This window comes from Trematomus bernacchii, unplaced genomic scaffold (genome assembly GCF_902827165.1).
Source record: "Trematomus bernacchii unplaced genomic scaffold, fTreBer1.1, whole genome shotgun sequence".
Lineage (NCBI taxonomy): Eukaryota > Metazoa > Chordata > Actinopteri > Perciformes > Nototheniidae > Trematomus > Trematomus bernacchii.
In genome coordinates this window covers 13,505,979-13,532,754 of record NW_022987547.1, presented here as the reverse complement: position 1 = coordinate 13,532,754, position 26,776 = coordinate 13,505,979, and the positions used below count along the sequence as shown (strand labels likewise).

Sequence of the window (26,776 nt, the reverse complement as noted above, 5' to 3'; positions counted from 1 at the left end):
AGGGGTCACATGCCTACCTCTGCACCGATTGGTTAGTTGTTTGGTGTTATTGTGTGACTTTGCAGTTTTAAATGGTTATTTAAGATTCACCATCCACATGTCCTGCTATAGGTCAAATGAGCGTTTTGGTAAATAGAGTCTGGTGGCTTAAAAAGAGATCAGAACTGATATACAGTATTGGCCTTATTTAAAGTGATGGTAGTTGGCTTTCTGTGAAATTTAAGATTCCCTTTTTCATGCATCTTAACTGTATGTACCTGACAATGTGATAAACCAAGTTTTCTACCATTAGCTTCAATTTAAGCAAATAACCCATTATTTTAATCATATTTAATAATTTCTCTCCATTTTCTATTTCGGAAAAACATTATATTGTTAATTGTTATTATTTAATCAGGTAAAAAAAAATTGTGTGTAGATATTTCTATGTTATTTCCATTACTTTACCAAACAGTGTTTCCAGATGAGCTGGTCGCAGTCTTAAACATTACAAATAGAAGCCGTAATATCACGAACATCAAAACAATAAAAGGAACAAAACAGAGAAGAAAGGGGAGGAAGAAGGAGGTGGAGGTGCAGGAAGAAAGGAGGATATTTTAAGACACACTCTGCACTGCATCAGGAGCTTGTTAAGAATGCAGTAACATTTAGAAAGACTATTGGATTCCCAATAAAGAAAAGAAGAAGGATAACATCAGCTATAACATTTCATCAGTTTGGTGTAAAAAAACTAAACAAAAAGGAACTTCACAGGCATCAGCTGCTAATAAGTAACCTACATTGAATTGATCAATTGTATTTAGAGTAGAAAACTGCTTGCTAACTAGTTTTGGTTTGTTTGCTGCAAATGAAATAAGCCAGTGGCTTTACTCGACAAAGTGTACAGTTTGGCAATTTATACAAACAATAACCCCTTTGGTACAATCAATGACTCACTGATTATCAGACAAAATAATAACTCCTTATCAGTCTAATTAGTATATCCTGAGGGCGCAACGAGACTTCTGAATGTGATACAATCTAAACAGCGTCAGGGCTGCTTTTTTGCAAATGAAGCACCAGGAGAGATGGCTGCGAGGATCTCAGGGATTTCATTCTGTAAATATTGAACTTCTGTGTGTGATGAAGATGTCAGACAACTAGCTTACACCAGTAAGCTCCATCAAATTGACTGAAATGTCTGCAAATGTCTCAATATGACGAGCCAGAATTAAGGAGGGGAAGGATTTTATTTTAAAGTTAGAAAACTCTCCATAAAAAGTCATGGAAGGTGCGTGGCAATCTGTATGAGCTGATAATGAATTAATCTCCTTGTTAGGAAAAGGAGATCAGCTAAGAGGCATTTCTTAGTGCAGGTGGAAAGAGGATGTGTGTGTGTGTGTGTGTGTGTGTGTGTGTGTGTGTGTGTGTGTGTGTGTGTGTGTGTGTGTGTGTGTGTGTGTGTGTGTGTGTGTGTGTGTGTGTGTGTGTGTGTGTGTGTGTGTGTGTGAATAATCCTGTTGACTTCAGAGATCTGTAGAGGGGGTTGAAAGTCTTGGCATCACTATGAGAGGCGGATCAATTCTCTGGAGTTAAAAGTGCAGCAGCTCTCTGCTGTCTATGCAAAGACAGTGATGATGCACAATCCTCTTGACCTTCACACTTCCTGTTGTGCTGTTTGGCAAGTTTACTTTTAAGCTCTCTGTCCCTTGGTGCATTGGTGGCGAGAGGAAGGCTCTCCTCATTTAGATACATGACTTCCTCTGTGGGTTTATTAAATGACATGGTGAAATGAAGATGTACAGCCACACTTTACATAAAAGATTAGGAGGAGAAATTGGGATTCCTCTGCTTAAGATAGCTTTTACTTCCCTTATCAGAGACTGCATCTACAAATCCACTCTAGCGCTAAACGTTTTGCTGCGAGACATTTGGTTCTCCCAGGAATTGAGACATTTTAATTACATTTAGACAAAGTGAGCTGTGTGAGGCTGGATTATCAAATGTGTAAAGCAGGTAACTGCCGCAGGGACCCATGTTCACTGGCAATTACTTTGTAGTCATTTGATTAATTGCCATTTTTCTGGGAAATATGCACGCTCAAAAGATTGTATACACTCAAATATGAACCCTGACCTTCATTATATCAGTTCATATGACGCTTATATATTGTTTGCCAAACATACCAAAAACTCACAACAAAAAACTGCATCAGTTGTTGGTTTGTAGTGTTTTGTGCAAAATATAATGAAAGTGCCCTGTGTGGTCTGCTGTGTGCTCTGGTGGGTACTTACAGGAAATGTGACCAACACAATGCACAAAGAGTGTTGGAAGCTGGGTATAGATTTATTTTGTCCCCTTGGCAGGTTCATCTGTCTTTGAGTTTGCAGCTTGTTTAGTTACTTAGTAAGTTAGCAACACTTACTAGCATTCAACAACTATTGTGGCTTTGTTATGTACAGTCAATCTGCTGAGAGGACTTGGTTATATGCAGAGATGGGGTCGTTACTAAAAAAAAGTAATATATTACATATTACATATTACTTTTTTTAAAAGTAATATATTACATATTACATATTACTTTTTTAAAAAGTAATATATTACACTACTTCGTTACTCTCTACATAAAGTAACTCGTTACTTTACTCGTTACTTTACTCGTTACTTTACTCGTTACTTTACTCGCAGGGCCGGGCCGCCCCTCCCTACAGGCAGGTCACGCAGACTGCTAAAGTTTCAAATGTCCTCTTTAGTTCAGTTTCCATTGTCGCATAAGACTGATCCAGATAGCTCTGACTATGGCTGTCCTCTGTCTCCTGCTATCTGTATTTTGCGCAGTATATCTCTGAACGATGCGATGGTGATTCCACTGGGCAACATTACCTCTACTATGAAGGATGCTACAAGCCTGTCCATCTCTGCTTTGGTTACCGGTCCTCCAAATTCTAATTTGTGCCGCTTCGGAGTCGGCGGCGGCGCACTCACAACATCCTCACTCTGGGTTCGGGGGTCCTTAGCTATTAGCTTCACCTTAGCATGTGTTCTTTGCAGGTGTTTGTTGAGGTTTGACGTGGTGTTTGCAGCTGTGGATAACAGCTTCTGGCCTGGACACAGTTTGCACCTCACCGTCACATTCCTGTCTATTCTTCGGACGAACTCAAAATAATGGGCATACCTCCACCCCTCGAAAGTTATCGCTGACTCAGCCATGTTTATGCAGCACTGCACGTGGAGATGTGGACGCGCAAGTCGCGCAGATTACGTACATATAAACCTGCGGCGGAAACCCCTCTTGTCTGTCAGTGTGATTATGACTGATTTTATAAAAGTAACGAAGTAACGCGTGTCGGGGCAATGTTAGTAACTGTAGTGTGATTACTGAATTATAAAAGTAACGCGTTACACTACTCCGTTACCGACAAAAGTAATATTATTACAGTAACGCGTTACACCCAACTCTGGTTATATGTTTTGTACATTGAGAAAAAAACTATGTTCAAGGGTTCAAAAAGGCTGTCAATGTGAAGGGATGAAAGAGACAAAGATACCTTTTAGCACCAGTTCAACAAGAAGAAATCTCCTAGATTTGGCAAGAGAAAGTGGAAGATATGCATCAAATTATACAGTTTGGAGTAAAGGACGCCTTTTCTTCAAACTCCACAATAAAACAGGTCATTTTAGTGTATTGGATAGAGAGTATTAGCTGGAAATGCTACGGACTAACAAATCACAGTTTAAATCTCTACAATCTAACCAGTGAGTAAACTGCAGAGGGTCCAAAGAAAAAAATCTCCGCAAAAATATTCTGAGCCCAACTTTTGAACAGTATAAGTGTATAAGTCTCATTTTTGTAAGTACAGTAACCACACTGAGAAATAGACTCAATGATTTAAAAACATGTATTATCTCTAAGCAGCCTTACTGATGCAATATTGCTCTGTTTTCCCCTTTCTCTTGTAGGAGAACCCTTATCTGTGCAGTGACGAGTGCGATGCCTCTAACCCGGACCTGGCCCACCCCCCCCAGCTGATGCAGGACAAAGAGCGCACCGGCCTGCTCACATACTGGCAGACGGTGACTTGGAGAAGCCACCCCGAGCCCCTGCTGGCCAACATCAGCATGTCCTGGAACAAGAGCCTGGAGCTCTCCGACGACTTCCAGGTCACCTTCGAGTACGGCCGCCCCACCATCATGGTTCTGGATAAGTCCATGGACCACGGGCGCTCCTGGCAGCCCTACCAGTACTACGCCGACGACTGCATGGACGCCTTCAACATGCAGCCCAAACTTGTGGCCGACCTCTCGCCCGCTAACATCACACGGGTCATCTGCACCGAGCAGTACTCGCGCTGGGTCGGCTCCAAGAACGACAAGAACGTGAAGTTTGAGGTGCGGGCGCGTTTCTCCGTGTTCGCGGGGCCGCGGCTGCAGAACATGGACAGCCTGTACACCCGCATGGAAAGTATGAAGGGATTGAGGGACTTCTTCACCTTCACCAACCTGAGGATGAGGCTGCTCAGGCCCGCCCTCGGAGGCACCTACGTCCAGAGAGACAACCTGCTCAAGTACTTCTACGCCATCTCCAACATCGAGGTACCTGCCAGGTGAGGGTCAAACTGCTAAGAGATGCATGCTGAATGTTCACTAGTTCTACCTCAGTTATCTTCACTTGGAGCAAATTTGAACGCCGCAATATAATCTAAAGTTTTTGGTTACATGTTGGAATAAGGTATACCAAGAATGTACAGAAAGAGGAAATGAGGGCTAAATAATTTTGTGAGATTATAATAATGTTGTGTGAAATTCCGGTTGCAGCTTTAAAATGTTTGGCAACCAAAGTCGCTGGTCACAAAATTCAGATACAAGAACTTCAGTAGCAAATTATCACAATGGGAATGCCAGTATAACCAAAGTCTACAAACAAATCAATCAAAATACGATTTTATATGATGCAAAATACACTAGCTGGCAAATCATTATGCAGGCACCCTTTTTTAATTAAAGTCCACGAAAAGCACACACAGAATAAGTGCAACAATGGAAACTGAACAATCTGTGGGTTTATATGAGACCATGATGCTGCTCTACGCTCGTTTACTATTATTCCAATTACATAATGGAGCTACGATTCACCACGCATTCATCACACTTTAACATGCCTAGGATTGATTTCCTACAATCTGACACAGATTGCAACCAATATCTTTTTATACCCATCGCGCATATTGTGACATACAATAACCTAAACAAAGTAAACCATTCCCCATTTTAAGGATTTTTTTGGTGTTAAAGTTAAATGGATTTTACAAGGACTATTTATTCAGAAGGAAGTACATACAGCTAAAACAATTCATTGTTTCCAAGTTTTGTTGTTTTAAAGATTTTAGAGACACAAACAAAGATAGCAGCAAATATCTCACAGATTAAAATATGAATAGATGAACTGTCTTTATGGCTACAGTAGTAGGTGCTAGTGGAAAATATATGTCTGTTTACTGATTAATTGGACTAATCCTTTAAAAATATCCCTTAAAACAATGCCTATTGTCACATTTAAGACAAAAAACAGTTCAAGTTACCAAAATCAGCCAAAATCAGTCAATGTAAATGACACCAGCCAACACTAATCAGTATTAAACAAAACATTTAGCAGACTCTAAATAAAAGCAGCCTATATGTTGTAGAATGTATTCTCAAACATAACATGCAAAGGTAAACCCAACGGGCGCAAACACAATCAAACACACACACACACACACACACACACACACACACACACACACACACACACACACACACACACACACACACACACACACACACACACACACACACACACACACACACACACACACACACACACGCTCACAAACACTCCCTGTCTCTGATCTTGGGGCGTTAAAGTGACCCTCCCCCTCTCTCTGAACATGAATCCTGCCCGTCCTGTGTCTCGGCCCGTGAGGACAATGATTAATGACAGAAACGCACGGCCTCGGTGGTCTAACGTACACCGCGATGCGCTCCCTGCCAGGGGGGCCGGGAACCCTTACAGGGCAACTTTGTGACAGTGAAGGATGTTCAGGGCCGTCACGCGCCTGCTTAGCATCAACAAGCCATCTCTCCTACCTTTCAGAATTATCATTCCAATCAATACGGGAGGCTGACATTTGAATGGTATTTAACATCCGTGTTGGGATGGCCGGGAAAGCGTGTGTGTGTGTGTGTGTGTGTGTGTGTGTGTGTGTGTGTGTGTGTGTGTAAGGTATGGTGTGTGTGAGAAGGAGGGAAAGTGAAAATGAGCGACTGTGGGTGTGTATGTGTGTGTAGAGTCAAAGTATGGGGGGTTGTTTGATGAAGTCCTGAGTGGATGCTGACACAGCACACACACACACACACACACACACACACACACACACACACACACACACACACACACACACACACACACACACACACACACACACACACACACACACACACACACACACACACACACACACACCACACACACAGCCCTCTGGCACTGTGGAAAGGGCCTGCAGGTATTGATCACAGCCACTCTTCAGGCTCAGCACAGAATCAGAGAGCGAGGCAGCGATACCCCGGGGGTGAAACAGTCCATCGCCACGCCAATTTAATCATCAACCAAACCTGTTTTGAAATATTTGTGCTTATTTTATTTATTTAGCAGTCCACGAGTGCACCAGATCTAAGATTTGATCATCCGTCTCAGATTCCCTGCTGTGCCGCTTTGCTTGAAACACTCCCAAAAAATCTCTCCTCATTTTCCTAATTTCCTCTCCTCACCCAGAGACAGGGCTGGTGGTTGGTGTCAGTGTGTGCTGATCTGGTTGCGGCTTTAAAGGTTTGGCAACCAAAGTCACTGGTGGCAAAATCAGATACAAGGACTGAAAGAGCAAAATCTCACAACGGGAATGCCGTTATAACCAACATCTACAAACAAAACAATCACAATACAACATCAAATGATGCGAAGTACACCAGCTGGCAAATCATTATAAAAAAACACACACAGACAAAATTGAAACAATGGAGACTATTAAGTGTGGAAATGTGGAAACTGCTTAAAAAAAAATGGGGGGCTTTTATTTCTATGTACATCATAGCACTACAATTCATCACGCATAAATCAGAGAGAGGCAGCGATACCTTGGGGGTGAAACAGTCCATTGCCAGACCCTCCACCTCCACCTTCACTACTAGCAGCTAATTTAATCATCAAGCAAACCTGTTTTGAAATATTTGTGCTTATTTCATTTATTTAGCAGTCCACAAGTGCACCATATCTAAGATGTTATCATCCGTCTCAGATTCCCTGCTGTGCCGCTTTGCTTGAAACACTCCACGACTCCTCAAAAAAGTGTCTCCTCACTCTCTTCACTGAGGCTGGTGGTTAGTGGCGGCTGCAGATAGTGTCAGTGTGCTGGATCTGGTGACAGAGGACCCAGATTTAGCTCCTGTGGAGATGACCGAGGCCAGTCCGTCTTCCGCCCCCGGCCACCCACACCTCCCGTAACATAATCACTAATCAATGAGTTATTCTGGGCGGCCAGCAGGAGTATTAGGTGATAGTGGGTGGGGGGTCTTCAACAGTACAGTACAATCAAGAGTGTCTGATGCTTACGGCTGGGAAATTGATTTTGGGGGAGCGAGACGATTAGTCAATGTTCCCTGGACAAAAGGCTAAGCTATTTCATCTCATCTCATCTGGCCTTAGTAACATATTGGGATTTCCAATGCTTAAAATTTGAATAATGAATATTCCTCTCTGCTGCTGCTCCGGCGGGGACACGGCGCTGAAATGGGTTTTATATGATCAAGACCGAATGGCAGTGTACCTAAGGTCGCGGCAGTAATGAGATATGCTGGTGTTATCGATGGAGAGAGGGTTGTAGTCACTTCCTGGCCGTATTGTGTGTCCCCGGGCCTCAAGCTGTGGCTCTCTGGCTGAACCCAGAGAAAGTAATTATTATTAGCTAAGTCTCCTTAACGACCTGAGTTGAGCCTGGATGGATACGCCAAAAAAAGACCCTTTTTTATCATCAGCCGGTGTAAGATGTTACTGCTATGGGACGTGTCTCTTTTATCTGCATTGTCAGAATCTCTCAAGAGCTGCTGCAGGTGCGCAGTAATCCAGGTACTCAGGGATAAATAGTGCTGCTTTATCAATAAATACGTAACCTGAGAGCCCATTAAGTGCAAACGCAGGGAGGTTGCAAATTTAGATTTGTGGACATGATGAAAACACTTGTGAGAGGGCGTTTAAGGTAGAGGGCAGCCAGAGGGGCAGCACAGATTTTAAAGAGGAGAAGGTCAAACAGAGGCAAAGTAAAACTGGATTCGATTTATTCGATTATTGTATGATTCAGCATCGCTCACTGTGTTGCAAAGTTCTGCCAAGGTGAACTGTAATGAGCTACATTACTGACTACAATGCAAACTCCGAGCCAAGGTGTTCTGGGTTTTGAAAAGCCTCGGGCTCCATGCTCATTTTACAGGCTCTATTCAAACCCTTTAGATGTGGACATTTCCATATCACTGATGGGCCTTGTGAAAGCCATCTCCAGCCATCAAAGATAGAGTGGCAAAGCCTCAACTCTATCATCATTTACATCAGGGAAATCATATTCACCGGGAAGCTTAACTCATAAGCGCAGCTCTCAAATTCCCCGTCATTCATTGGACCTCCATTTCTGTCCCCTCTGTCCCATCTGTCAGCCGGACTGTGGCTGGACTGCAGGCCGGCCTGTAGTCTGCATTATGGATTAGACGTGGGGTCATGGATTGGGCCCTTTTTAATGGAATAAGCAGCAGGTCGTACGGTGGGTCTTTATAATGGAATAAAGGAAAGGCTGTAAGCTCAGGAAGAGCCAACTAAGTGGATTAGGGCCAAGACGAGAGCAGGAGACGGAGCAGCATGAGGGAAGTTTTCCTCTCCCGGCTGGTAATCGCTGCAGCATCAGGTCTTCTTCTCCCCGACCTCTCTGTTTGATTTGATTGGCTGACGGGGGAAGAATGACATTTAAGAGAAGCCAAGTATGAGTGAGTCTTACTCCCCCGACATCAGTCTGCTGAGGGAAGAAACGCCCGGCACATGGGCAACATTACAGCACTGATTCTTTTTTCAGAATGACTCATTGAAATTCACATTTGAACGTATGAACAAGAAATGTACATTTGTATTTAATCTTATTAATAGTTTATAAAAAAAGGCAGTACATTTGTATTAGTTTTCCTAATTGACTGTAAAACTGCAGAGCAAACCATGAAAAATGAAATGTTCTTTTCCAGCCAAGCCACAACTAGAAAAAAAAACATTAGCTAGTATTAATTCTGAGCAAACTGGAGTGAATTTATTTGACTACTTTAATGATTATAGTCCTATTTCTTTATAGTTTAGGAATTAACAAATGTAATTTCCACTTTTTACAACTTCTATTGTAAATTGTAACACAATTAAGTGTCTACGGTGATGGTAGCAGCTCTGAATAGGCTGTGAGCTGTTTGTACAGTGGTGCTTTAAGCTAAAGGCTAACATGCAAATCTGTCAAAACTGTCAGTACTGGCCAGAGTATCAGAAACATGAGTAACCAAAGTTATTACAATGCATCTAATTACTTTTAGGACATACACAAACCTACGAATGTCAGCTTCATGCTTTTGCTCAGGATCACCAACGTCATTTTGATTCATCATCTGAAAAAACATGAATGTCTGAAACTACATTGTGTGCCACTCCATCTCCAAGATATTTCAGTCTATACAAAAGTGGTAATCCTACTAACTAAAATATCAACATGTTCACCCCTACAGCAGACAGCCTGGCTAAATATGAGGACACATTAGTACATATATTAATACAACATTAACTTTAAGAAACAATAAAGGGATTTTGTTCTGTGTGCTTTAACCCCTGACGACATTTGTCCCAGATATGGGCCCAGTCTTTTCTAAATCTTTTATCAACACCTTATTCTTTTCCAGTACTGAAAATTCATTAGAGGCAGATCAGGCAGAAAAACAAGCCGTATGAATGCTAATGATATTCAGTGTGTTTTTACATGGTCATGTTGTTTCATGCCTGCTTGACTCATTTATCCGTCGTGTGTCTGGTTCTCTCTGTGCCATCCTGCCCCCCCCGCTGACACAGCTAATGTGCTGCTGAGAGCTTTAAGCTTTCCATCTCCTCACACACTGAAACAGACTGGCAGCAAAACTTTACTGCTGCTGATTTACATGTTGCACAGAGAAAACAGTCAAAGCTGTTTTTATGACTTCTATATTCTTTCTGTAGGTGGTCTTATACTGTTTATGTCTGTGTGGTTATATCATGACAGCCAGAGCAGCAAAAGTAAAACAATTGCAATTTTCACAGTAGAGACACCAAATACAAATATGAACCTGAAAATGAGCATATTATGTCTCAAGTCAAGGTCCAACTCCAATAACATAAACCTTTATTGACTGTTTGATTCTGTCATTGCCTGCTGACTCCTTGAAATAGGGCTTTTTCTATGTGGTGTCGGTCTAACTAGAAACAAACACAAACTATCATTTAAATTGTAAGAGGAAATTCTCAATTAAACTTGCAAATCAGAAACCTTGAGTAACCCTGATATGTGCTTCAGCAGCCATTCTGTTTCCTGAAGGATGGACTAATTAGACTGAATGGTGACCTGTTACAAAGGATTATTGTTTTACTGGAAGCCTGAGTGAGGGTGAGGGCAGATAGTGAGGACGCTCTGTGGCCTCCAGGCTTGTCCATCATCTTCACCGGAGAACACATGTTTAATCTCTGCTCCATTTTTGGAGCCTCCAGTCTTTTTGTGTCTTAGTGACTTTGGAGACTGTCACCACTATTTTTTGAATTACACCAAAGTTTTCTTTTGTGTCCTTCGCAGAGTGAAGGTGAGAGGATGCTAGGTGTAAGCCTGGATCAGGGGGAGAGGGAGAGAAAGAAAAGAGGGAGGCAGATGATGGATTAACTCCAAGTTTCATGGGACTAGCCGGGGTTTGTGATTTTGTGATGAATGATGTGAGGTGTGTTGCTCTGTAAATATTATTCTCAGGATCACACGGCCACCACAGAGCAGAGGAACAGTCTCCCCACATAAGCTCTGCATTTTCACCCCGGTCTATTCTGTTTCATGAGAAAACCGCTATGCACTTGAATGCTGCCCCCTTTTCCCTCATGAATGAAATATACTATCCATGCTTGATGTGTGATAAAGTGTGTGTTCTCGCAGGAAAACCGTCATGCGTGCTCCCCCCCCCCCCCCCCCCCCCCCCCCCCACACACACACACAGTTCAGACTCCTCCTCTCCGAGCTCCTCTTCCTCGGAGGTTCGGAAACAGATCACTTTTTAAATCATTCATGAGCACTCCCCAGAAAAGAAAGGCATGCAGAAAGCTGAGGGACCGCAATGAGGAAAGTGTCATTGTTCCGCTCATATGAGATGATTTATGACACAATGGTTGTAACTGATTTGATAATCACAGTTTATTTCCCCTCAGAAGGGAAAGAAAGCTAAAGTCAGCGATTTTGCCTGTTTTCCTTTCATTCCCTGTCTTTTGTTTCACAGATGAACGTCTCTGTTTTCATCCCCTGCGTCTTCAATAGATTTCTTCCTCCACCTTCCCACCCCTCCTCTTACTCATCCCATAAATATCCTTTTAAATTCACAAATACAATGAAGAAATCTGCTCTGTACCTTACCCAGCATCTGGTGAGAGGGGAATCTCTTGATACCGCAAGCGTGCTTTAAAGCTGAAAAGCATGCTGGGAATTGTAAGTGGGAGAACATGAGGTAGAGGGAGGGTGTCCTTGGAAAGATGGTTTGTTCTCAGTCTGCCACATTAATTAGTATAGCATTATTACAGGCATGGTGTGTTCAAAAACACACCGAGAGACTCTACTGCCGCTGTCATTAGAGGCATGGATGGAAGCAGATAAACAACTCATCTGTGTGACACACGGAAAATCAGTCCATGTGTGAGAACAAGAAACAAACTGCGTCTGTGATCAGTCAGTTTTTGATGTCAGAGATTTTCACTTTTACCACAGTGTCCCACAGTGGGCCGAGGAGGAGAAAGTTGTTAGTCCAACTAATCAAGACAGCAGGTGATGTCGTGTTGGGCGTCGTAAAGTTTGGAAACACTTTGAAATGAAAACATAACATTTTTGTAATAATGAGTGAGGAACAAAACACGAAATACGGAGCAAATTAATGAAATCTTCAAAGCAGACATGGGTCATTTGGTTAAAGTCTGAAGTACATTTCTCCTTGGCAAGTTGAGTCATTGGTTAAAGAGGACATATTGTGCTAGTTTTCATGTTCATTTGTATTTTTGTATTTAGTATTTAGTGTATTTAATGTTCAAAAATCTCTTTATTTTTCTCATACTGCCTGTGCTGCAGCACCTCTTTTCACCCTCTGTCTGAAACCAGAGCCCAGTCTGCTCTAATTGGTTAGCTGGCTGGCTCTGTTGTGATTGGTCAACCACTTAGAGATGTCCCGCCTCTTAGCCTATCACGTACAATGTGTTGGAGCGCTAGCCAATAGAAGCGTGAGTGATGTCACTATGTTCCAGAAGTAAACAAATAGAGTCCAATGGAGGAGTATCAGGCATGGGGGGAAGTGTGTTGGAGAGAAACTCCCCCTGGAGGGAACACAGGGAATCGAGCCCATTTACATGCGTAAAAACCTATAAAAACACACTACAGGAAAGGGGCATTTCTGGTAATATGCTATGCTAAAAACTAGCCTTACGGTTTTGGCCCTTAGCGTAGCTCAAAAACTGACATCTTGCAGGATTTCCTAATCTTATATCATTGCTCACTTTGGTGGATCCTAGCATATATTCTATTTAATTATTTCTGCAGCTTCTCTTGTTCAAAATTGGATCACATTTTTCCCAGGATGTCAGTTTTTGAGCTACATCAAAAGCCGAACAGTTGAGGCTTGTTTTTAGCCTAGCATGTTTCCCATTTTCCCAAGTAATTTCCAATCATTCCCACATAGGTGCAGCACATCTCATCAGTGTGATACATTATCTTGGACCAGACAGGACAATTGAGTGAGATTCAACACCTGCTGAAGATCTGCATCGACAGATTGAACTTTATAGCTGATCATTGAATTGCTCTTGGGAATAACTCTACTCTTGGCCCTAAATGGCACACGTCTGAAAAACCTGCTTTATTACTGTACCCATCCGTTCAATTGCTTTCCACCAAGACCATTCACAAAAAGATATGAAGTCCTTCATTCGCTACAGCGTCATATTAAATCTGCACAAACCAGATGTCATTTCATTAATTACTAAATAATGTGGGGCCCTAGCTACACAAGAGTATCATTATGTGTTCAGTTCATATATTAATGTAATCTCTAAACAGTTTCACCACAAGTAATTCACTTATATTGAGTAAAATATCATAATTTGTGAGCACGCGAGGCGTGTTTTCTGCTGCAGCTCAGGGCATGGGTAAACACTGTCCTCTCTGGGTTTTTTCACACAAAGACCCCCAAGTTTGAGTTCTTGTACTAATTGTCTTGCTAACTGCACTGGTGTGTTTTTGAAGCTCTCCTTCTCGTCCTCTAGCCGGCGGCTCGGGCAATTCTCCCCTCTTTATGACTAATGATGTTCTTTCAGTCTCAAGGTTTTTGCAGGATAATTATATTAACCCCTGTCCTCTGGTTGATCCCAGCTCGGCTCCTCTTCCCCGGGCATCTCGCCCTTCCACTGAGTCTCACTGGAATCAGACACTAATACACACACCATAGTGCAGGAAACACACATAATGGAAGTGTGTATGAGCTTGAATTTGGGGAGACTATCTACAAATTAGGTTATATTTCAAATGAGAGGACATGCAGCTAAGAGCAAAAGTATGTAATGTTGTGTTTGTGTGAAAAACAGGGTCCATGGATGAAGGAATGCGTGTGTGTGTTGATGTGCTAAATACCTCTGGCAAGAAGGAAATGATGTTTCTGTTTGGTTTGTCTGTTGGATTGTAAGACTATATGGAAACTGCTGGCCCAATTTGTACGGAAGTTGTTGTTAGGGTGTAGCATATAAAGGAAGAACCCATAACATGATGAAGCAGATCAGGATACAACATCTTGTATGAAGTTGAACATTATGTAAAAACGATGATTAAAGGGGCCCTGATATGCTCATGTTCAGGTGTATATCAGTATCTAGTGTCTCTACTGTGACATGTCTCATACTGCCTGTGCTGCAGCACCTCTTTTCACCCTCTGTCTGAAACCAGAGCCCAGTCTGCTCTGATTGGTTAGCTGGTCAGGTCTGTTATGAGAGGACAAGACATGTCCCACCCCTTAGCCTATCACGTACAATGTATTGGAGCACTAGCCAATAGAAGCCCATATTTTACGTAGTGATGTCACTATGTTCCAGAAGTAAACAAAGGAGTCCAATGTAGGCATTTCAGGCAGGGGGGGGGGAGTGTGTGGGAGAGAAACTCCCTCTGGAGGGGATTTTAGCCTTTAGCCTTTTATATGCACACAAACCTAACACTCTACAGGAAAGGGAAACCCCCAAAAGCATAATAGGGCCTCTTTAAAGTTCATGAACACACCAAGAAGTGGGACCTTTTGACGAGCATGTGAATGCAGCATTGTCCTTGTGGGAAGTAAGCGCTCTCCAAGGTACCTTTACAGTTTATAATAAGGCTTCACACTTTAAAGGTTCAAAAGTGTGTCTCTAAAGTTCTTGTGGCGGGCATATTGTCCCCTGAATGTATTCTGTTTCCCCACTTCCAAAGTTTTTCATTTTGATATAAACACACGCACACACACACGAAAGACAAAGATCCTACAAAGATATCCGTATCGCCCCTGGGGGTCCGAGCACTCTGTGGGGGTCTGCACAACAGGAAGAACCTCCCATAAACCCCCTGTCGCCGCAGAGTTTCTGTCTCTTCATCACTTTTACATTTCTCCCAACTCTCTTTTACTTCTCCTTGTGGTCATATCTTAAATATAGAAGGATGTATAATAATGACCCCCCCTCTCCCCCTCCCCAGGTTTTACTCCTTGCTGTAGTGTTCATTAAAACGCAACGAGCTGCAGTAAGAGCTCTGCAGGGAGGGTACAGTCTAATATCCAGCTCTGTAACACACTGATCTCAGGCCAGGTGAAGAAGGTCTCTTTAGTGCAAGAACTCAGATAAAATGACATGGCTGCTTCTTGTTTATGCGTCACAATACTGCTAAAACATTTCATATTTTCTGTCCATGCATAAATTAAAGCAAATGGATTGATATCAAGGTATTTTTTTGTTGTTTTAGTTGTCCAAGCTACTTTCAAAGTTTAACATATCCATTTAATACATTTTCAATATGACAAGCAGCACCTAAATACGAATCCATCTTTCTCCAAGATTCTACAAGTGGTGTGAACAGTTTTTAATTACCACCCATGAGGTGCCAAATGCCATTAGAATGTCCTATGTGGACAAATTAATAAGGTTCACACACAACAGTGGTCAGTAATGTAATGTTTAATTAAAAGTGGATGGATTTATATTTGATAACATTCATTATAGGATATCTATTGGATTTGTTCAAGGTCCCATCATATGCTTTTCTGGTTATTACCCGTCCCCTTGTGTGTTATGTAGCTTTTTCTGCATGTAAACGGTCTGCAAAGTCACAAACCCTCAAAGTACACCTTGTAGCGAGTAAAACTCTAACACAGAAAATACCTGTCTATGCTGCCCCAGAACGCCTCGTTGGAGATTTGTCTTTTTCCATTTTTCTCTTCCGGGGCCTATTGACGTCACTAAGTCCAAATGGACCAATTGGCACACAGCTATAGAACAATAGGAACACCCTCTGCCAGGGTGGACTCCCGAGCAGCTCAGGAGTCCGCCCCGCGAGGCTCCCGGAGCGGACAGTGTGAGGTGGATTTCCCGCTGTGTTTCCCTGGATGCTGGATATGTTAGCGGGACATTACGGAGCTCACGAGTCCGCCCCGTGAGGCCCCCGGAGCGGACAGTGTGAGGTGGATTTCCCGCTGTGTTTCCCTGGATGCTGGATATAGACCAAGTGCCATGTTAGCGGACACCGCGGAGCTTAGCCTGAGCTCCGCGGTGTCCTCTAACATGGCACGCAGACGCCACGCAGCAACCAGGAAACGACACCAGTAATCCACCTCACACTGTCCGCGCCAACACGGCACCCAGACCCCACGCAGCATTCTCATCTGTTTGTCATTACTGGTGTCATTTTCTGGTTGCTAACAAACGCCATTGTAACACATAAACACTGATGTCCAGCTGTAACGGTGGTTGACTAATCACAACAGAGTGGGCGAGCTGACCAATCAGAGCACAGTGGGCTCATAGGGAGGGGGGGGGGGGGGGGCAGGAGCTCCAACAAGGCGTTTAGGACAGAGAGTGAATACACATACTATACAGAGATGCTGTATGAGAAACCAATGTGATTTTGGAACATTGAACAATGTAAATCTATTCTAGTAGACCTCAACAATGGAATTATGATCAGTAGTAATGGCCATGACATGGGACCTTTAAGTGTAATGTAGCTACAAGCATAGAAAACTAGAAAATGTATGAACTTTTTGAAAGCACTGTTTCTATTCACACAGTTTTTTTTTTCTGAAGCGGAATGAAAAAGTAAAGCATTTAATTTTGAGCTTCTAATCAACAGAAATAGTTTTTGCCCAATCAGAAATAACAAATAAAAAGTGACAGTCAAAAGAGCCAAAAACAGTTGAAAATATATGCTTTAGATACACACAACTATCTAATATTCTCCAACTAAACTCCGGAAACGAAATTATAGAGCCACTTCTTAAAAGGTCACATATTAAACTCAATCCCAGGTTCATATCAGTTTATACCTTGGGTTTCTTAAATAACATGTTTAAATGCTTTAATGTAGAAAAAAAAAATGTATGCTGTTTCAAATCTCTGTATACAAACTTATGCTCCGTTTTAAAACGGTTCAATTAAATAGTACGTTAATATGCTCCATGTTTACTTCCTGTCAGCTGAGGTCATTCACAGCAACCAGAAATAAACTGGGATGTTTTAGTTGATGTTTAACACTGTGTAATAATAAATATATTGTTTTGACGATTCATTTAAAAAGGCATATTTTGTAGATACTAGCTGTGAGCATTTGGACACGGATCAAGCATTTAGATACTTTAACAGCATTTTATAAGCACTTACTTTCAACAATATAGGACCTACAGTATACAATAAAGTGACACCCTCTGTTTCAGTGAGAGAGAAAGTCATCTACAATTTGTTTCCATTTCTCATGTAGAGAATCACAGAAAACAGGGAGGGTGACAAAATCCTCCGAAAGCTGCGTATTAATTAGTATTAAAGTGGGCCTAACTCTGTCTGCTGCTGCTCTTTACAAGATGAAACCGTCCAATCAGAGAGAAGCTCTCAGGACTGCACGCAACAGTCATTTACTGTATCCTGTTTAAATAATTTACTCGTACGCTTATTCACACACAGTATCTGTCTCTATCTCCATCCACACGTTTAAACTCAGCGCAAATTGTGCTAATATAATGAATCAGCCCACATACACACTAGGGAGGTCACACATCCCCTTACACTGCATAGAAGACACACACACAAACACACACACACACACACACACACACACACATACACACACACACACACACACACACACACACACACACACACACACACACACACACACACACACACACACACACACACACACACACAGAAGAAACACACAGGGTGTAGATTGCAATGACAATCAAGGTCATTGCTAAGCTTTGAATAATTTAAGATGTATTTTTCTGGACAATTTAATTTTTTCTAAAAAAACAAAAACATCCAGTGAACTCTCAACATTGAACATGTTTAGTGAGTGCACGTGTGTGTTTGTTTTTCACTGTTGCCTTTACGTCTGTCTGTTAGCAGAATTACGGATAACTACAAGCCACATTTTTGAGGAAGTTAGCATTATGGTGTAGTTTAAGAAACAGAAGAAACAAAATAGGCTATTGATGCTGAATTCATGTTGTGTGTAAAAAAAACTGGAAAATAAGTTTTCAACAGGGAAAATCCACTGGAACATCCCTTCTAGTCGGAAACAGCAATCAACATTTAGTTTTAATGCTATACGCAACTACAACACAGCTCTTTGTAGAGTCCATGTTGAATATACAAATTACGACTTAAAGCTCACGAACAAAGTCGGGAAACCCACTTTGCATTCAGCTACCTCTCAATATTGAGCATATATAATGAGTGAATGAATGTGTGTGTGTGTCGTGGAGACCCCCAACACACAGTCCCTTTGGGGGCCTTGGATCTCCAGTTGAAAGTATTTCCCGTCTTTCAGATGGCGTTTTTGATAAGCCCCCGAAAAAAAGATAGAAAATTGAAAAACTATAAAAAGATAGGAGAGCTAAACAACATGAAATCTTAAAAAATGTATTTAAAATTGTATTTTGAAGTCAACAGTCAGATTTCCTGATGTTTTTGTTTTCATATAAATCATATAACACTGAATATCTTTGGGTTTTAGACTGAAAACCCTCACATTTAAATAGGCCTATTGTGCTTTTAAGGGTTTTCCCTTTCCTGCAGTGTGTAATATAGGTGTTTGTGCATGTACATTGTCTGCAAAGGATACAATCCCAAAGTTCCTTCTCTAACTAAACGATGATGAAAAAAGCAAGGTGCAGTCCTATAGTTGCATACTCGACCACAACTTGCTGTCAAACTAGGTGTGATGTCACAAAATCCCGCTTGTACGTCCACATCTTAAATTTAGATTTAATGCGAGGACAGATACATTCCCCCCTTCAGCAGATTAATGTGTGAAAAGCCTTCTGGTGTGAAACTGTGCACATACATCATCCTGCACAGTGAAGGTCAAACATCCAAGAGAAGTAAAAATAAGCAAAAACACATTTATTAGAAGAGGGAGGATCTCAATCTTTAGATACAAAAGTGTCACCCACAGAACTAAGTGAAATGAAGTCCTCTGTGGAACAAACATCACTTTGATTGCACTTCACAAAGTGTAAAGCTTACTGTAAAGCTCTGCATTGGGTCCTGTTCAAGAGAAGTAAGAATAAGCTCAAATAAAGTAGTGTTGGAGGGAATTCAATCTTTGGATACAAAATGACTCGAGAATGAAAATGGAAAACTAGTGTCAACATGAGTCTTTAGATAATCACTTCAACTTTTATCAGATAATGACATAATAAGCTTGAGTGGAGGGATTAGTTTAAAAAATGTGTATGTGATGTGTGTACACACCTCTGTGGTTATGAGAGGAGGCGCCGTGTAATCCATGATTTCAGGGGAGGTCATTTATAGATTACTCGTTTAGTCTGGAGGGAGGAGAAGGAACAAACACATGTGGGAGAAAGGGATGGATTGAGGGGAGGGAGGAAAAACAAGGTGAGGGGAAGGGTCCAACGTTTGAAGAGACTCACGCTATACGGGAGGCTGCACTCCAGGAAAATCGATCCTCTCCCTTCAGAGAAAGAAATGTATGAAGCTGGAACATAAACGCAGTCATGTCCAATTAGCCGCTGTGAATTTACGAGGCGAGGCGAGGGAGGAAGTGGGAGGGGACGCGGTGATAAAGACTTCAGCAGAAGCCAATAAGGCGTGCTGCTGATCAATGATCCGGCTTCACGCTACACACATACACACTCCTCGCTACGTCGCTTCCCACTGCGCTTGGCACACACACTCCTGCAGGCCGCCCTCCGCCAATCAGATTAGAATTAATGGACGTACTTAAATATCACCTCCAGACATGTTTTATGACTGATATGGTTCTCCCACAAAAAATTAAACTGGCTTGTTAAAATGACATCTACTCCTACTCCCTCTTTGAGGAATCCAGAACAAATAAAATGTCCTTTCTGTTTTAATACTGGGCACAAGATGTCTCATCTATTCCCTTTATATCCAATTCTCAGTGTTTGGTAATCGTTTAAAGTTTCCTCGTCATATTTGTAGGCTTCAACCTCTTAAATATGCATTTTTCCGGCCTTCTCTGTTTTATTTTATATTCAAATTAGTATCTTGAGGTTTTGGACTGACATCACAAGACATTTTAAGACATTTACTCCACTGTAATGTCCATTTCTAGTGTGTCCACTGATGGTTTCAACTTTTCACATTACATTTGTGTTAATCGCTGCAATAATTAGTATAAATAATAAACTATTTCCCAACTATTTTGATAATTTATCAATCATTTAAGTCATTTTTCATGGAAGACAAAGCTGTTTTCAGCCTCTCAAATATGGAGATCTGTTATATCTCTCACAGGCTCCGCCCTCTACTGGACTCTATGGGTACTACTCTCTATCATGCTGTGCGTGCTTTCACCTACTGAATTTACGTAAACGTAGCCGGCCAATCGGGGCGAGCCTACCTGAATGCGCGCGCAGGCCCACAGTATATAAGGCGGCTCCAGCCGCCGCCCCACTATCATTTTTCTCTTCAGACGAGCTGACAACCGAAGAGTTAAATAAACGTACGAAGATTAGAAGAAACGAAAAATGGACTCACCATTACTGGAATCTCGGCCATGCCCCACCTGCCTTGGTTTGATCGCGGGCACCGATCTCCACCACCTCTGTAGAGTGTTTGGGGGACCAGGATATGGCCGAGGCGGTGCCATTCACGTTCGCCATTCCAGCGGGGCGGATGGCTCCGGTTGCCGTTGTCAGGCACTTCCGGGTTCGGTCCATGGAGGTCCACCGCCCTAGGTGATGACCATGGCGGCGGAGCGCAGCTGCTCCCAGCGGGCAGCAGGCTGGGCAGGGAGCTGAAAAGAGCTCTGCTACGCTACCGCGTGACAGGGCGACTGCAGATAAACACGGGTGTGTTGGGCATCTCGCTCATTGCTGGAGATGCCCCCACCTCGCCAGATCAGCGCGATTATTTGTAGCTTGATCGTGGCCGCCGTGTGGTATCCCGGTGAGGGATCACGCCGCATGACACTTTTCAAAAAGGACCGTGTTGATCTCCTGGGAGCCCCCGTGTTTACGGAAGGGCTCTTTGGATCGGAAAGAACACTGTCCCACACTCCCCGCCCCCTCTGTAAACTCCAGTATAGGAGCCAGCAGGTGGGCGCGTGCACATGAGTGGAATAAACCGTAGTGCTGTCAAAGCACTGTGCGGGGTCAAAAGAGTGATGTGTGTGTGAGAAATGCATTCAGTGAAAACGATTGCATTTATCCCAGAGTAAGAGTCATCTCTCTCCACATTTCCATTTTTCACCATAATGTCCGTTTCAGAGAGATGGCAGTTGACAGAGCCGCGGCCCCACGGGAGCTGCCGCGGTGCGTTCAAGAACCTCATTAGAAAATCGGCCCCTTTTTCTGTGTCAGGCCCCATGCCAAAACAACCTTTTATGGAAGGTTTTGGCAGCGGAGTAGGCCACCAGAGAACACTACAGCTTCTTAGCTGTGGCTCCAAAGTCGAGTGATTTGTGTGTGAAAAATGCATTTAGTAAAACCAATTGCATTTATCCCAGAGTAAGAGTCATATCTCTCCACAATTCCGCATTTTCCCATAATGTCTCGTTGAGATCGGCAAGGCCGCTTTCATACGATGTTAATTGGACACCCATTATGAGGCGCGGCCCCCGTGAGAGTGGCCGCGGTGCGTTCAGGGACCTCCGCAGAAGAACAGTGCGTTACGTAGTGTAAACTCTAGTTCTAAAGTGATATGTGTGTGTAAAATGCATTCGGTAAAAACGATTGCATTTATCCCAGAGTAAGAGTCATCTCTCTCCACATTCCACATTTCCCCATAATGTCCGTTTCAAGGAGACGGCATTATGACGACGCGCGCCCCCCCCCCCCCCCGTGAGAGTGGCCGCGGTGCGTTCAGGGACCTCCGCAGAAGAACAGTGGGTTACGTAGTGTAACTCTAGTTCTTGAGTGATATGTGTGTGTAAAATGCATTCGGTAAAAACGATTGCATTTATCCCAGAGTAAGAGTCATCTCTCTCCACATTCCACATTTTCCACATTTCCCCATAATGTCCGTTTCAAGAGACGGCATTATGACGACGCGCGGCCCCCCCCTGAGAGCGGGCCGCGGCGCGTTCATGGACAGAAGAAGCTCCGATTAATGCTTATTTCTCTCTAAGAGAAAACAGCATTATGGTGGAGCGCGCGCTCTCACGGGAGCATGCCGTGGTGCGTTCAGGGACCTCAGTTAAAAATCGGCTGTTTTTTTCTCTGAGTGGAAACTACATTATAGAAAAACGGCCCTTTCTGTGTCAGCCCCCCATGGGTCAAACTTCCTTTTATGGAGGGTTTGACGGCGGAGTGGGCCACCAGAGAGTACCACAGCTTCATAGCTGCGGCGCCGCAGCTGATTGCACATCCCCTAACACAATGTTATGGGGAATGGAAAATCAGTGGTGTATTAACAGAGCGCATGGACAGGACACTGAGACTGGGTTATTCACTCCAGTTTTGCAGCATCCCTCCTCCGTTCAGAGGCAGGAGAGAAGCACATCTGTCATCCCAGGAGGAGGTTTCCTCTCAGCATGTGCACTCTCAAGTCAGAGAGAAGGGGCATTATTCCCTGTACTTCCTGGTTCCCAAGAAGACAGGAGAGTTCAGGCCCATTCTGGATCTTCAATGCCTGAACCAGCACATTGCATGCAAGAAGTTCCATATGTTAACTATGAAACAGTTACTGAGACTGGTGCAGCCAGGCGATTGGTTCACAACCATCGACCTGAAGAACGCTTACTTTCATGGCGAAATTGCTCCAAGAGCACAGAAAGTATTCGCGTTTTGCCTTCCAGGGGGTAGCCTACGAGTACAACAGACTGCCGTTCGGCTACTCCCTATCCCCATGCACGTTCAGCCATGACGCTGCAACCGCTGCGGGACCATGGCATGAGGGACGACCTCATAGTTATGGCCAGGTCCAGGGAATGGGCAATACTGCACACAGCCCAATTGATCCTACACCTAACCAAGTTGGGTTGAAAAAGAAGTTGCGGTCAATTGGAAGAAGAGCTCCCCCATACCTCACCAGCAGGTAGAATATCTGGGGGTGATGCTCGATGCAGGCAGACTACGTGTCACCCTGACAGAAAGCAGACAGGCATCCCTGCTGCGGGCAGTCTGCAGGCTGCGTCAGGGGGCGACGGTGACAGCTTTGATTATCATGCAGACTTTGGGTCTCATGACGGCTGCTCACTCCGTAGTGCCACTCGGACTGCTGCATGCACGTCGCATGCAGATGTGGTTTACCGGCCTTCGTTTAGATCTTAAGACACAAACGACGTCTGGTGGCCATCCCCCCCCTCAGTAGAGAGCAACCTCCGATTCTGGGGGTCTCCAGAGAATCTGCAGAGGGGAGCTCCACTGGGGCAGGTAACCTCCTATATCACAGTCTTCACAGACGCTTCAAAGAAAAAGAAAGTGACAGGATGGGGGGGGGACGTGTCTAGAAAGGGCTATGGGTGGTTGCTGGCCTCTGGCGGCACAGCAACCTCCTGGAGCTGCAAGCAGTGATGTTGGTCCTACAGCACTGCAAACCCTTAATACAGGGCAAACAGGTGCTAGTAAGGAGCGACAACCGCACCACAGTGGCGTACATCAACAGGCAGGGCGGAGTCCGCTCAATAGCCTGGTTGACCGCAGCAGAGAACCTGTGACTGTGGGTTTCACAGATTGTGTTGTCTCTAAGGGCTCTTCACATCCCGGGACGGGAGAACAGGGGGGCCGACCTCATGTCAAGAGGCGGACCCCTGCCAGACGAGTGGAGGCTTCACCCGGAGGTGGTGAAGCAGGTCTGGACTCAGTTCGGTAGAGCAGAGGTGGACCTGTTCGCCAATTGGCGCAACAGCCACTGTGCCCTGTGGTTCTCCCTGGCTCGGTGGGACAACCCGCCCTTGGGGGTCGACACGTTTGCACACGAGCCATGGCCAAGAAAGCTGCTTTACGCCTTTCCACCGCTGCACCTTATCCCCCCCCCTCCTGGAGAGGGTGAGGCGGGAACAGCTGTCAATCATCCTGGTGGCCCCAGATCGCCGCCTGGCGCCGTGGTAACGCGGGGGTAACACAGATGATGGTGGGCCAGCCCTGAGCGATTCCTCAGGTCTGGGGAGCGCTGTCTCAGGAAGCAGGTGCAATAGGGGCGTTACCCACTCTGGGCCAACCTCTCCAGGCTTGGCTCCTGAGAGGGACAGGCTGAGACAGGTGGGGCTGTTTGATAACGTTATTCAGACTATCCAAGCAGCAAGAGCAGAATCCACCACAGCTTGTTACAGGCCAAAGTGGGCGGGATTCCGGCGATGGTGTGAAGGAAGGAGTCTAGAGCCTCTGTCGTGCACGCTGGGCTCTATTCTTACCTACTTACAGATACTGGTGGACAGGGGGCTGGCTCATTCCACAATTACTGTAAGGTGTATGCAGCAGCCATTTCGTCCTGCCATGAGGGATTTGGAGGCAGGTCAGCCTTCAGTCAGCCGCTTATGACGCGGTTTTTGCAGGGGGTCAGGAGGCAGCGCCCGGTAGTGCACGCCTCCGCCCCGCAGTGGGACCTGCCGTTGGTGCTCGAGGCTCTGGTCACAGAACCATTTGAGCCTCTGGAGCTTTCCTCCCTAGTAGCACTGTCATGGAAGACAGCATTGCTACTTGCCTTGACTTCGGCTAAAAGAGTGTCCAAGCTGACCGCTCTGTCGGTACACCCAAGTTGTCTTTTGATCCGGGGTGACCGTAGCGGGGCGACACTCAGGCCGAACCACTCCTTTACTCCTAAGAGTATCAGAAGTTCATTCAGAGCAAGGGCTATTCAGTTAGGTGGCTTTAATCTTCCACCCCATATTGGGGCCAGGGAGGCTAAATTGCACCTCCTCTGCCCAGTGCGTGCGCTAGCATGCTATGTAGAGCGCACGGCTGCCATTAGGCGCACTGAACAACTGTTTGTGTGCTTTGGGGATGGTGTGGCTGGAAAAGCCCTCTCAAAGAAGCGCCTAACAGGATGGCTATGCAGGTGCATTACACATGCCTATGGACGGGCGGGGAGAGCCCTCCCCACTGGAGTCCGTGCACATTCTACACGGGCTGTGGCTGTGTCAACAGCCTTATTCAGCGGCGTGAGTGTAGAAGATATATGCACGGCGGCGTCTTGGTCTACGCCAGGCCCCTTCATAAAATGTTATCCCCTGGACATGTCTGGCTCCTTCTCGTCGTCGGTGCTTGCCGAGGCAACGCATGACTGGTGAGAGGGGGGTGGCTGTGGGTCAGCAGGTATCTGACCCCCCCCTGGACATAAAACACTTGTGTTTTCCCATGCTCCTGAGGGACTCGGGAGACATGGTGTACAATCAGCCCCATACAGGGCTGGAGGACTCTCCCCGCCTGCCCATGGGCAGGCGGGGAGAGCCTTCCTCACTATTGTCCATGCCCACTCTACACGGAGCGTGTGTGAGTGTGGGGGATGTGGTGCACTTATGTTTTCCCATGCTCCTGAGGACCTGGGGAACATGGTGCGCGGTAGGCTCCAGACGGAGTCTCCGCACAATTTTTTTCCATGCACACTCTACACGAGGTAAGCGTGTGTGAGTGTGCCTTATCCAAGTTGCGGCCCCGACTTCTCCACGGTTACAACCGGATGGGAGGAAGTGGGGATGCAGTGGATATTAGCCAAAAGCCGGTCAGGGACGGTGTGGTGGGTCGATGTTGTTGGACGACAGGGCGTTTATACATCGGGGCTCCGCCCACTGTACCCATAGAGTCCAGTAGAGGGCGGAGCCTGTGAGAGATATAACGGGGGGTTACGTATTGTAACCCTAGTTATATAAACACAGGCGGAGCCCTCTACCTGGAGGCCCTGTCTTTCCTAGTCCGCTCGCTGAAGAGTGTATACGATAGTGGGGCGGCGGCTGGAGCCGCCTTATATACTGTGGGCCTGCGCGCGCATTCAGGTAGGCTCGCCCCGATTGGCCGGCTACGTTTACGTAAATTCAGTAGGTGAAAGCATGCACAGCATGATAGAGAGTAGTACCCATAGAGTCCAGTAGAGGGCTCCGCCTGTGTTTATATAACTAGGGTTACAATACGTAACCCCCCGTTTTATATCATATTAAACTGAATTGCTTTGGGTTTAGGACTGAGAAAACGAGACATTTAGGGTCAACACCTCAGACTTTTAGAAACTGGGATGGATATGTTTCACTACTTTCTGACATTTTATAAATAAAATGATTCATCTAGCTGCAATATAAGTCAACTAAGGCATACAAAGATAAATATTTAAAAAAATCATCATTCAATTGATTTTCACCTTCTAAAATATAAAGCTTTTCTGTACCAGACCTTTCTGTTTTTATATCATATTAAAGTCAATATGATTTGGGGTTTCTACTGACAAAGGAAGACATTTAAATACTCAGCTTGGGCTCTGAGAAACTGTGATGGCCAATTTCCTACTATTTGTTTTACCGATCAAATACTTGACCACAACTTGCTGTCAAACTAGGTGTGATGTCACAAAATCCCGCTTGTATGTCCACATCTTAAATTCAGATTCAAGGCGAGGACAGATACATTCCCCCCTTCAGCAGATTAATGTGTGAAAAGCCTTCTGGTGTAAAACTGTGCACATACATCATCCTGCACAGTGAAGGTCAAACATCCAAGAGAAGTAAGAATAAGCAAAAACACATTTATTAGAAGAGGGAGGATCTCAATCTTTAGATACAAAAGTGTCACCCAC

The 26,776-nt window shown here is 44.4% G+C and overlaps 1 protein-coding gene across 1 annotated transcript in view; it reads left to right on the top strand.

Moving 5' to 3' along the window:
- LOC117476303 (netrin-G2) overlaps positions 1 to 26,776 on the top strand; it is a 78,718-nt gene that overhangs the window by 13,264 nt on the left and 38,678 nt on the right. Inside the window, exon 3 of the mRNA XM_034122713.1 lies at positions 3,940 to 4,583. Coding sequence (XP_033978604.1) covers positions 3,940 to 4,583 — 644 coding nt within the window. The remainder of the gene's footprint in view (positions 1 to 3,939; positions 4,584 to 26,776) is intronic.